This window comes from Neofelis nebulosa, chromosome 4 (genome assembly GCF_028018385.1).
Source record: "Neofelis nebulosa isolate mNeoNeb1 chromosome 4, mNeoNeb1.pri, whole genome shotgun sequence".
NCBI lineage: Eukaryota > Metazoa > Chordata > Mammalia > Carnivora > Felidae > Neofelis > Neofelis nebulosa.
In genome coordinates, this window is record NC_080785.1 from 54,055,435 (window position 1) to 54,068,393 (window position 12,959).

The 12,959-nt window shown below is 40.1% G+C and overlaps 1 protein-coding gene across 5 annotated transcripts in view; it reads left to right on the forward strand.

Annotated features, from left to right (window-relative positions):
- Positions 1–12,959, forward strand: part of IGF2BP3 (insulin like growth factor 2 mRNA binding protein 3) — a 155,185-nt gene that overhangs the window by 55,389 nt on the left and 86,837 nt on the right. Inside the window, exon 3 of one of the 5 annotated variants that reach the window (XM_058724825.1) lies at positions 618–732. The exons of the other annotated variants lie outside the window; for them this stretch is intronic. Coding sequence (XP_058580808.1) covers positions 664–732 — 69 coding nt within the window. The 5' untranslated portion in view covers positions 618–663. The remainder of the gene's footprint in view (positions 1–617; positions 733–12,959) is intronic. 5 annotated transcript variants of the gene reach the window in all.

Genomic DNA, 12,959 nt, shown 5'->3' on the forward strand with positions numbered 1-12,959 from the left:
CAAAGCATTTAAGCATAATTGACAGTGAAAAGCTAACAATACAAGATACTCAAACAGAAAAATACCTCTCTAGACACAGTGGGGTTGACATTAGCCATGAACTGAAGGAAAAGTCACAGGAGGTGTTGATGTTGATTACTACAAATAACCCATTTAAATGTTGGCTTTTGCAGCAGATATCTTAGCGTTGTAAATAAAGTAGTAGTAGATAAGCAGTGTTCTCTTGGTAGGTGATTTTCAGGCTTTTCTCTTTTCTTCAAAGCACATGGTATGGCAGAATCCTGGTGTACGAATATAAAGACCGAGCTTTTCAAAGGTGGCATAGAACCTTGTCTGCTGGTTCCCTCTTTGGCCCCTGGGGAAGTTTTGTGGGACTGTTTGAAAATCACTATGACAGTTAGTATGAACAGTTGTTAGAGCTAGTTGATCTCTACCAAATTTTGAAGGCCCATAAGAGGCAAGTGGAGACCGTTGACACAGACAGGTGATCTTTTTTCCACCACAGCCTGACTCTGAGTACTAGCCTATAAATAGCTGACACTTACTGAACACTTACATGGTAGGTGCTGAATTAACCCGTTTTATCTTCACAACAGTCCCATGTCCCCACTTTACAGATGAGGCAGCTGAGGTACAGAGAGGTGAAGTAACTTGCCCAGGGTCATGCAACTGGAAAGTGGTAGAGTTTCTGCTCTTAATCAGGTTACTCAAACAGAACACTTCCCCCAAAAGGTAAGTTTCTCTTTCTTACAATTATCATCATTTATTTGCTTTCCGCATGCCTCTGAAAGTGTGACAGTGAACTCAATAGAAAAAGGATTCTACCAGGCTTGGAGGAAATATATGGTGATGAGTGATGAATGGGGTTGAACGGCTTATTTGAAGAAGTTACTGGTAAACTTTTAGAGAACCGTGGACAGCGGCGTTCTTTATGCATCAATGCTCTGGGATGGGCTGGACTTGGCCTCATTAAAAATGACTTGGTGTGAGAGGCACGCAGGGAAATGTTACAGGCATACAGGCAGAGTTAACCTATTGCCTGTATATGAACAGTATTTGAGGCAAGTATTTCTGGTCCCAAGGTTGTACCTCCCTGTGTTTACCAATGTCCGTGCACTATGTTGCCTGAACTTGGGTCCTGTGGTTCCATGGATCTTCTGAGATGGTTATCTCAAAGGTTTCTAGGCCCTTTATTTAAACCTTTATTTAAAGGTTTATTTAAATAATAAATTAAACCTTTATTTAAACAATATCAAAAATAAAAATAGGCTAGTATGATAAGGCACCACGTTTTCTGACCTCAGGGTCTTTGTATGTGCTATTTCCTCTGCTAGGACAGTCTTCACTGGACTCAATGTTACTTATTCTTAGACTCGTGTTCCCAAATTCTGCTGTGCGTTAGAATTATCTAGGGAGCTTTAAAAGAATTTTGATGCCCAGACTTGATACCCAGTGTCAGCCATTGTTAATATATGGTGAGCCAGTCCTGTTTTGTTGATAGCTCTACTCTCTTCACCCTTTTCCAGATTATTTTGAAGCTAGACATGATGTGATTTCATTTAGTAAATACTACAATATGTATCTCCAAAAGATAATGTCTCTCTATTAGTTGACTAGGGCTGCTGTAACAAAATAACCACAAATTGCGGGACTTAACAGAAACTTTTAATGTCACAGTTCTGGAGGCTAGAAGTCTAACAAGGTGTTGTTAGTGCACTTGTATTCTTGGGAGTGCTGTTAGGGAAGCATCTGTTCAAGGCTTCTCTCTTCTAGTAGTTCCCTGGCTTGTGGTGGTGAAACTTCAATCTTCATGTGCTATTTTCGCTGTGGGTATGTCTGCGTTCAAATTTCTCTTTTTTAGTATTTTATTTATTTTTTCAATAATGACACGATTGTCATTTATTTATTTATTATTTTATTTTATTTTATTTTTTAAATTTACATCCAAGTTAGCATATAGTGCAACAATGATTTTAGGAGTAGATTCCTTAGTGCCCCTTACCCATTTAGCCCATCCTCCCCTCCCACAACCCCTCCAGTAACCCTCTGTTTGTTCTCCATATTTAAGAGTCTCTTATGCTTTGTCCCCCTCCCTGTTTTTATATTATTTTTGTTTCCCTTCCCTTATGTTCATCTGTTTGTTCTCTTCAAGTCCTCATATGAGTGAAGTCATATATTGTTTGTCTTTCTGTGACTAATTTCACTTAGCATAATACCCTGTAGTTCCATCTGTGTAGTTGCAAATGGCAGGATTTCATTCTTTTTGATTGCTGAGTAATACTCCAGTGTGTGTGTGTGTGTGTGTGTGTGTGTGTGTGTGTGTATACACACACCACATCTTCTTTATCCATTCATCCATTGATGCACATTTGGGCTCTTTCCATCCTTTGGCTATTGTCGATAGTGCTGCTATAAACATTGGGGTGCATGTACCCCTTTGAAACAGCATACCTGTATCGCTTGTGGTGCAAGTAATTTCTCTTTTTTCAAAAAGTTTATTTATTTATCTTGAGAGAGAGATAGTGGGACAGGGGCAGAGAGGGAAGGAGAGAGAAAATCCCAAGCAGGTTCTGCACTGTCCATGCAGAGCCTGATATGGGGCTCGAACTCACAAACCATGAGATCATGACCTGAACCAAAATCAGATACTTAACTGATTGAACCACCCAGATGCCCCCAAATTTCTCCTTTTTTATACATACACCAGTTCTATTGGATTAGGATCTGCCCTAATGACCTCATTTTTTTTTTTTTTTTTTTTTTCCTGTTTCGTTTTGAGTAAGCTCTATGCCCAATGTGGGGCATGAACTCATGACCCTGGAGATCAAGAGTCACATGCTCTACTGACTGAGCCAGCCAGGTGTCCCCTAATGACCTAATTTTAACTTGATCTCTATAAATATGTGGTCTCTAAATATGGTTACAGACTGAGGTACTGGGAGTTAAGACTTCATCATATGAGTTTTGAGGATACACATTTTAACCCGTAAGAGTCTCTTAAAAATTCACATACTAAATGTATAGTAACTGTAATATCTGATACAAATCTAATCGTTTGTATTTAATTATGCCAGTTTCTAAAAGGTTTGTTTGAATCAAGGTCTAAGCAAGACTTTTTTTTTTTATGTTTGTTTATTTTTGAGAGAGACCAACAGGCAGAGAGAGAGAGGGAGACAGAAAATCTCAAGCAGGCTCTGCCGTCAGTGCAGCACCCTGTGTGGGACTCAAACTTGTGAGTCGTGAGATTGAGCCCTGAGCCAGAATCAAGGGTTGGATGCTTAACCGACTAAGCCACCCAGGTGCCCCTAAACAAGATCTTTTTTAAGACATTTAATCAGTAGGACCTCCCTCTCCCCTTTTTTTGGTGTTGTGTATTTGTGGAAGTTGACTTACTCTGCAGAATGTTACACATTTGTATTTTGCTGAACCACATCCGTGTGTGATCCCTAACGATGTTCCTTTGACCCTTATGGACTTGGATTAGATGTAAGTTCAGTTTTTTCTTTAGACAAAACGAAATAATAGGTGGTTATGTATTCTTCCATTAGGAGGTATATAATGTCTGTCTCTATGATATGACATGCCATTTGATCGTTGCTTAGATTCATTATTGTGTGGTCATAGGATGGTGACATTTTAATTCTACAGTTGCTTCATTTATTTATTGGAATGCCTTTGTAGACTTGTCATCAGTTTTTTTGATCACCCTGACACAAAGTCCCTGTAAGAGAGACAGGAAAAATACTTAGTTCTTCCATTTATTTTCTCTTATAAAATATGGGTGCCTTGGTGACCACTGAGGATTTTTGTTTTTACCAATGAGTTTTTATGTGTATAATTATGAGCTCATGGGTTTAAACATATTTGGGTTTCAAAATTATTGGACTCATTCATATGGACACTTGTATTATTCTAGTCTCGAGAGACTTGCAAATGCTTTGGGACCATGCCAGTGTCCTTTCAATGCTATCTCAATAGTCTTCCTTGACTTGGGGTTCAAGAACCCCTGGTTCATTTTGTATGTTTTCTGCTCCACAGTCTGGAATCATCCCTTTCTCTCAGGAGCCTGGTTCCTTGGGAAGTGGTGTTGAGAGACCACAGAATGATCATGCCCCTCTTGGGACCAGAGTCACTGGCCTTTGCTTCATTGATCATTTTGTTTATAACATTTATGCTTTCAGTTCCTTTCCCTGAAGGTTTTAGTTATAGCCACTCTTCTGTGCCCTGACATATGTTTTTCCATTCCTAAATGTGAACATTTCTCTGTGATTTACTCTTGTTTTTTCTTAGAAATTCTACTTGTTTCTACCTGTTGCTTGGCTTCTTGCTTGGAAGCAAACATGCCCTGGAATATGCTTTGAATTTAAGGTGTCTATAACTGAGTTTCTTTCCTTCTCAAATCATTTCTTGGCTTTCTCTGAATTTTAATACTGCTGAAGGCTTGGTCTTGTGGTCACCTTTGTTCTCTCTCCCTTTTGCTTTCCGGCCATAGGACACTGAGTGTCCATAGTCTCTTGTCCCTTCCCACCCCGCAATGCTTCCTTTGGTGTTCTTTCCTGTATCAATGGCCACCACCCTGTAGAGGATCCCCAGTCCTAAGTCAACCGTTATAAAGCATCTTACCATGTATAAATGGAGAAAACAGAATGTAGGTACAGCCACCCTCTGAGGTCTGACCATGAGGGCTCCTGCGTTGTGTTCTCAAGCTTTAAAGCTATCTTTAGAAGTGCCTGAGCACTAATTTTAGGATTCAGTGTTAGTGCCAAGTTGTGAAGTTGCTCTTTCAGTTTCATAATCTGCAAATGAGTCCTGAAACTCTGCAGATGAAAACAATTGGTCTTTCTGTTTCAGTCCTGTTAAACTACCAACAGCTACAAACAGATCGTTCATGGTTGTAAACAGGAAAGGTTGTAAAGAGAGTCTTTGGTTTCAGTACTATTCACTTGCAGTCCTGGCAGATCCAAGAAGGAATAATTAGTAAATAAATCTCTTTCATTTATTTGGGTTTCAGGCAGAGCTTTCTACATGATTACCATACTGCTTCACAGTTCAGTTTGGTGATTAGGAATAAGTATGATCCTATGAATAAAGACTGAGGAAAAGAAGTTAACTACTATGGGTAGGAGATAAGGCTAGAGTTATCCAAACTTTAGTGCTTTCTGACCACACAGCTAAATAAACAAAGTAACTTTTACAAAGCCTATTTAAAAACTATAACCTTTTTTTCTTTTTGCATGGGATTGATAGATCTTTATGTTCTAAGCCTTCAGGAGCCCTCAAAATACCCATATCCTTGCTGTTTTCTGTGCTAGTTGGTACCCTGAATGTGAGCTAAGAAGTTGTCAGCTGGGGCGCCTGGGTGGCTCAGTCGGTTAAGCGTCCTACTTCAGCTCAGGTCACGATCTCGCGGTCCGTGAGTTCGAACCCCGTGTCAGGCTCTGGGCTGATGGCTCAGAGCCTGGAGCCTGCTTCCGATTCTGTGTCTCCCTCTCTCTCTGCCCCTCCCCCGTTCATGCTCTGTCTCAAAAATAAATTTAAAAAAGTTAAAAAAATTTTTTTTTTAAAATAAAAAAGAAGTTGTCAGCTGAAGAATGCTGAGAGAGGGAGATATGTGTCGTCATTACTTGAACACTTCTTATACCAAGTAAATGGTGTCTCTTCCAATACCACTTCTAACTCTTCAATACCAATGAAGTGTACCACAACTCCAGGTTAAGGGATTCGTCTAATAGGACAGCTTCCACTTCTTTTTTTTTTTTTTTTTTTTTTTTAACATTTATTTATTTTTGAGACAGAGACAGAGCATTAATGGGGGAGGGTCAGAGAGAGAGGGAGACACAGAATCTGAAACAGGCTCCAGGCTCTGAGCAGTCAGCACAGAGCCCGACGCGGGGCTCAAACTCACGGACCACGAGATCATGACCTGAGCCGAAGTCGGACGCTTAACCGACTGAGCCACCCAGGCGCCCCAAGGACAGCTTCCACTTGTGATGCCAGATGCAATGGGATGCCCAGGCTGTTTACACTTATGCCTGATTACAAATTTGGAGGGTCTCACAGTGGCATGCCCTCCCCACCCCGATAATTCACTAGAATGGCTCACAGAACTCAGGAAAGCACTTCACTTACTATCATCAGTTTATTATAGAGGATACAGCTCAAGAAATGGAAGAAATGCATAGGGCAAGATAGGGGGAAAGGGTTGCGGAGCTAACATGCTCTCTCCAGGTGTGCCATTCTCTCTGCGTCTCCATGTGTTCACCAATCCAGAAGCTCTTGGAACCCATTTTTTGGGGGGTTTTTATGGAGGCTTAGTTATATGGGCATGATTGATTGAATTAATCACTCAGGCCCATGATTCAGTCTCGAGCACTTCTCTTCTTTTTTTTTTTTTTTTTTTTTGGAGAAGTAAACAATATTTATTGGTTCTTGCTATCTTTAAGCAAGCTAATAAAGGCAATTTGATATTTCTGGCACACAAAAGTTGAAATTATAACCCCTGAGGGTATACAAAATCTCCATATAAAGACTTTTTTTTTCTTTTTTCTTTTTTTTTTTTTTAATATATGAAATTTATTGTCAAGTTGGTTTCCATACAACACCCAGTGCTCATCCCAAAAGGTGCCCTCCTCAATACCCATCACCCACCCTCCCCTCCCTCCCACCCCCCATCAACCCTCAGTTTGTTCTCAGTTTTTAACAGTCTCTTATGCTTTGGCTCTCTCCCACTCTAACCTCTTTTTTTTTTTCCTTCCCCTCCCCCATGGGTTTCTGTTAAGTTTCTCAGGATCCACATAAGAGTGAAACCATATGGTTGGTATCTGTCTTTCTCTGTATGGCTTATTTCACTTAGCATCACACTCTCCAGTTCCATCCACGTTGCTACAAAAGGCCATATTTCATTCTTTTTTTTTTAAATTTTTTTTAACGTTTATTTATTTTTGAGACAGAGAGAGACAGAGCATGAATGGGGGAGGGTCAGAGAGAGGGAGACACAGAATCCGAAACAGGCTCCGGGCTCTGAGCTGTCAGCACAGGGGCCCGATGCGGGGCTCGAACTCACGGACCGCGAGATCGTGACCCGAGCCGAAGTCGGCGCTCAACCGACTGAGCCACCCAGGCGCCCCCATATTTCATTCTTTCTCATTGCCACGTAGTATTCCATTGTGTATATAAACCACAATTTCTTTATCCATTCATCAGTTGATGGACATTTAGGCTCTTTCCATAATTTGGCTATTGTTGAGAGTGCTGCTATAAACATTGGGGTACAAGTGCCCCTATGCCTCAGTACTCCTGTATCCCTTGGGTAAATTCCTAGCAGTGCTATTGCTGGGTCATAGGGTAGGTCTATTTTTAATTTTCTGAGGAACCTCCACACTGCTTTCCAGAGCGGCTGCACCAATTTGCATTCCCACCAACAGTGCAAGAGGGTTCCCGTTTCTCCACATCCTCCATAAAGAGCACTTCTCTTCTTTGCAGTGACTGGGGGAGTGGGGCTTATAAGTTGTAACAACCCAATCATGCCTTGGTCTCTGTGGTGACCAACCCCCATCCTAAAGCTATCTAGGAGTACACCAAGAGTTGCCTCATCAGAACAAAAGACACTTTGATCACTCGTATCATTTAGGAAACACTAAGGGATTTAGAAACTCTGTGTCAAGAACCAGGGACAAAGACCAAATTGTGTGTGTGTGTGTGTGTGTGTGTGTGTGTGTGTGTGTGTGTATTTTTTTAAGTTATTTGAGAGAGGGGAGAGACAGAATCCCAAGCAGGCTCCATGCTCGCAGTCCGATGAGGGGTTGGTTCGGTCCCACTTACCCTGAGATCATGACCTGAGCTGAAATCAAGAGTCAGATGCTTAACAGACTGAGCCACCCCGGCACCCCCAAATATATTTCTTATTATGCCTCAGGAGACTGTCGTGTCTTCAGTCCCTGGCATCACTTGACACAAAACTTTTCAAAGAATGAATGGTCGAATAAGAAGTCTAATGGTAACCATATAATTTATTCTAGAGGTGTGTTCAGGTGATTTAGAAGGAAGCATTCATAAATCAAATAGATAACCAGGTAGCATGAGTTGAAAAAAGAGGCCAAAAGAAATGATCTGTGGTGAGATGAAAGCGGTTAAAAGCCATATGTCAGTGTCCTGTACAGCACAGCACGTTGGGCCCCCTCCCCTTCCTAACCTTTCTTCCCCTCTTTTTTTTTTTTTTTAAAATTTTTTTTTTTCAACGTTTTTTATTTATTTTTGGGACAGAGAGAGACAGAGCATGAACGGGGGAGGGGCAGAGAGAGAGGGAGACACAGAATCGGAAACAGGCTCCAGGCTCCGAGCCATCAGCCCAGAGCCTGACGCGGGGCTCGAACTCACGGACCGCGAGATCGTGACCTGGCTGAAGTCGGACGCTTAACCGACTGCGCCACCCAGGCGCCCCTCCTTTCTTCCCCTCTTGCTTTCTCTGTACTGTTAGTGGTTTACTTATAAAGGATGCAAATCAGGGTATGCCACAGAGCTTCTCCCCCTCGCATTCTCTTCTCCTCAGCTTTCTGTTTTAATTACTTTTGGTGAAAACACAGAAATATGTTTAAACAAAGCAAAATTTTAAGTTTTTACTTAAGTAATTTACCATGTTAATTTACCATATTTAGATTTTCACTGCTTATAAAGCTAATTAAGCAGACTGCAGTGGAACTGAATCAAATATGAATTTGGGTCTGTTAACGCCATGATGTAAACTATAGTGTAATCAGGGGTGCCTGGCTGGCTGAGTGAGTAGAGCGTGTGACTCTTGATCTTGGGTTCGTGAGTTCCAGCCCCACGTTAAACCTAGAGCTTCCTACCTTCCACATATTCTCTTTGAAGTGTCTGGTTAAGTCTTTAGCTGTTTATTGAGTTGCTATCTTATTGGGTTTTCAGAGTTTTTCATATGTTATGGATAAAAATCCGTAGTCAAATATGATTTACAGATATTTTCTCCTAGTGACTAATTGTCCATTTTCTTACCATTGTTACATCAAAAAAATTTAAATTTTTAATGAAGTTCAATTTATTGATTTTTACCACCACCTTTTTATGGATAGTACTTTTGGTGTCTTGTCTAAAAACTCTGTCTAAATCCAGGTTATGAATGTTTTCTCCTGTGGTAAAGTTTTACACTTAGATCTATGATGCATTTTGAGTTAATTTTTTATTTTAATTTTAATTTTTTACTTTTTAAATGTTTATTTTGAGAGAGAGAGCAGGAAGGGGCAGAGAGAGAGAGAGAGAGAGAGAGAGAGAGAGAGAGAAACCCAAGAAGGCTCCATGCTGTCAGCACAGTGCCTGATGTGGGGCTCGAACTCATAAACAGTGAGATCGTGACCTGAGCCGAAATCAAGAGTCAGACACTTAACCGACTGTGCCCCCCAGGAGCCCCTTGAGTTAATTTTTTAAAATATTTATTTATTTTGAGAGAGAAACAGAAAATGAGTGAGCAGGAGAGGGGCGGATAGAGAGGGAGAGAAAATTGCAAGCAGGAGCAGTTTGCCCAGAGCCTGATGTGGGGCTCCATCCCAAGGATCATGAGATCGTGACCCTAGCCGATAACAAGAGTTGGTTGCCTAACCAACTGAGCCACCCAGGCGCCCCTATCCTTTTTCAAAATTGTTGTAGTAGTGCTAGTTACTCTGCCTTTACGTATATATTTTAGAACAAGGAAGTCTATGTATCTACACAAAAATCCTGCTTGGAGCAATCAGATCCTATGTTTTTTTGTGAGAGTCATACTTACGTGTTTAAATTTGGGGAGGGGTCTTGTATCATTGTATATGGTTTTTAATTTTTTCATTTGAAAAAATTTAATTTTTATTTTTGAGAGAGACAGAGAGCTCACGCGTGTGGGGAAGGGGCAGACAGAGATGGAGACAGAATCTGAAGCAGGCTCCAGGCTACTTTAATGGTAGTAAAATACACATAAAAATGATCATATAACCATTTTTAAGTGTATAGTTCAGGGGTGTTAAGTGTATTTACATTGTTGTGCAACCAATCTCCAGAGCTGTTTCATCTTGCAAAACTAAAACTCTATACCCATTAAACAACTCCCCATTTTTCCCTTTCTCCAGCCCCTGACAACTGCCTATCTTTCTGTTTCTGTCAATTTGACCACTCCAGATACCTCACCTAAGTGGAACCATACAGTATTTACCTTTTTGTGACTGACTTATTTTACTTAGTGTGCCTTCAGGGTTCATCTAGGTTGTGGAATGTGTCAGAATTTCCTTTTGAAGTCTAAATAACATTCTATTGTGTGTATATACCATATTTTATTCATTCATCTGTTGATGGATACTCGTATGGCTTCCACTTTTTGGCTATTTTGACTATGAGGCTGCTATGAACCTAAGTGTACAAATATCTCTTTGAGACCTTGCTTTCATTCTTTGGGGTGCATGTGGGTATATCCTGAAGTAGAATTGCTGGATGATAAAGCAGTTCTGTTTTTAATTTTTTGAGGAACTGATGATGTACTATATTCCATAGCAGCTACACCATTTTATGTTTCTACCAATATTGCTCAAGTGTTGCACATCCTTGCCAACACTTGTTGTTTACTGATGTATTTTATTTTATTTTTAATTTTTTTTTAGTGTTTATTTTTGAGAGAGGCAGCAGGGGGTGGGGGGCGGGCAGAGAGAGAGAGACACACAGAATCCGAAACAGGCTCCAGGCTCTGAGCTGTCAGCACAGAGCCCGATGTGGGGATCGAATTTGTGAACTGGGAGATCATGAGCTCAGCCGAAGTTGGACATTTAACTGTCTGAGCCATCCAGGTGCCCCTTGTGTATTTTTTAAAAATTGATGTATTTTTAAAAAAGCGGGATTTCCATTGTATGTGTTTAAACATATATTCCATTATATATCACTCATATACATATAGGTTATATGTATATATAATAGGTTATATATATATAATATATAGGAGATATATATATATACATATATACATATATGTATATATGTACATATATACATGTATATGTATGTACATATACATATATGTATATATGTATATATGTACATATATATATATATATATAAATCAGTCTCTGTGCCTGTCGTGGGTCTTGAACTCACAACCTCATAACTGAGAGTTGCATGCTTGATTCCATGAACCATGAAATCATGACCTAAGCCGAAATCAAGAGTTGGATGCTTAATTGACTGAGTCACCCAGGCACACCAAGGTTACTTTTTTCTTAAGTTTTATTTGTTTTAATATGTACAAAAATGTTTAATTTGCATATGGACCTTAATATTTTGTAACACTGCCAAATGACTAGTTCTAAAAGTTGTGTATTTTTTAATAGATTGCTTGGAATTTTCTAATTAAACAATCATGTCATTACAATGCATGGTTACACTTCTTTTCCAATCTTTATGCCTTTTATTCCCTTTTCATGTCTGTTACATTGCCTAGGACTTTCTTTTTTTTTTTAATTTTTTTTTTAATGTTTATTTTTGAGAGAGAGAGAGAGTGTGCGAGTAGAGGAAGGGAGGAGAGAGAGGGAGACACAGAATCCAAAGCAGGCTCCAGGCTCTGAGCTGTCCGCCCAGAGCCTGATGCTTGGCTTGAACTAAAGAGTTGTGAGATCGTGACCTGAGCCGAAGTCAGACGCTCAGACAGCTGAGCCACCCAGGTGCCCCTGCCTAGGACTTTCTTTTTTTTTTTTTTTTTTTAACATTTTTTATTTATTTTTGGGACAGAGAGAGACAGAGCATGAACGGGGGAGGGGCAGAGAGAGAGGGAGACACAGAATCGGAAACAGGCTCCAGGCTCCGAGCCATCGGCCCAGAGCCTGACGCGGGGCTCGAACTCACGGACCGCGAGATCGTGACCTGGCTGAAGTCGGACGCTTAACCGACTGCGCCACCCAGGCGCCCTAGGACTTTCAATGAAAATAGACATCCTTGGCCTTTTCTCAGTCCTTGTGATAAAATATTCACTTTTTGACCATTAAGTTAAGTGTTAGCTGTAGATGTTTTGTAGGTGTTGTTTATCAAGTTGAGGATGTTTTCTTCTATTCCTGGTTTGTTGACGGTCTTCATAATGAATGAGTGTTGGATTGTGTCAAATACCTTTTCTGTATAGATATAATCACAAAGTTTTTTTAAGGCTGTTATTATGATGGATTACATTGATTTTCAAATATTGAACCAGTTTTGCATTCCTTGGCTAAACTCTACTTGTTTGTGGTGTTTTACTTATTTTAAAAGTTTATTTTACTTATTTTGAGAGAGAGCAAGCACGAGCATGGAAGGGGCAGAAAGAAAATCACAAGCAGGCTCTGCATTGTCCTGGGGTGCTTGATGTGGAACTCAAGCTCACCAACTGTGAGATCATGACCTGAGCTGAAATCAAGAGTTGATCGCTTAAACAGTCGACTGAGCCACCCAGGTGCTCCTATGGTGTTTCATTTTGATATATTGCTTGAATCAATTTGCTAACACTTTTGTTGATGACTTACTGTGTCTTTGTTCCTGAGGGATATTGATCTGGTTTGTGTGTTTGTGTTGCCTTTAGTTTTGTAACTGGGATAATACAGTCTCAAAATGTGTTGAGAAGTGTTTGTGCTTATATTTCTGCAAGAGAGAGTGCCGAGTTGGCATTATTTCTTTAAATGTTGGATAGCATTTGCCAGTGAAACCACCTGAGCAAAGAAATTTCTTCCTCAGAAGTTTTTATTGGTATTTTTTTTTGTTTTTCGTTTTGTTTGCTTGCTTGTTTTGTTTTATTAAACTCAAAATCAATTTTTTAAATAGTTATAGGACTTCTCTGGCTATTTTCATCTTAGGTGTGTTTTGGTGATTTATAGTTTCTGAAGAATTGATTTATTTCACCCACGTTGTATAGAGGGGAATAAAGTTTTGTAGTATGGTTATCCTTTAAATTCTGTGGGGTCTGTAGTGCTGTC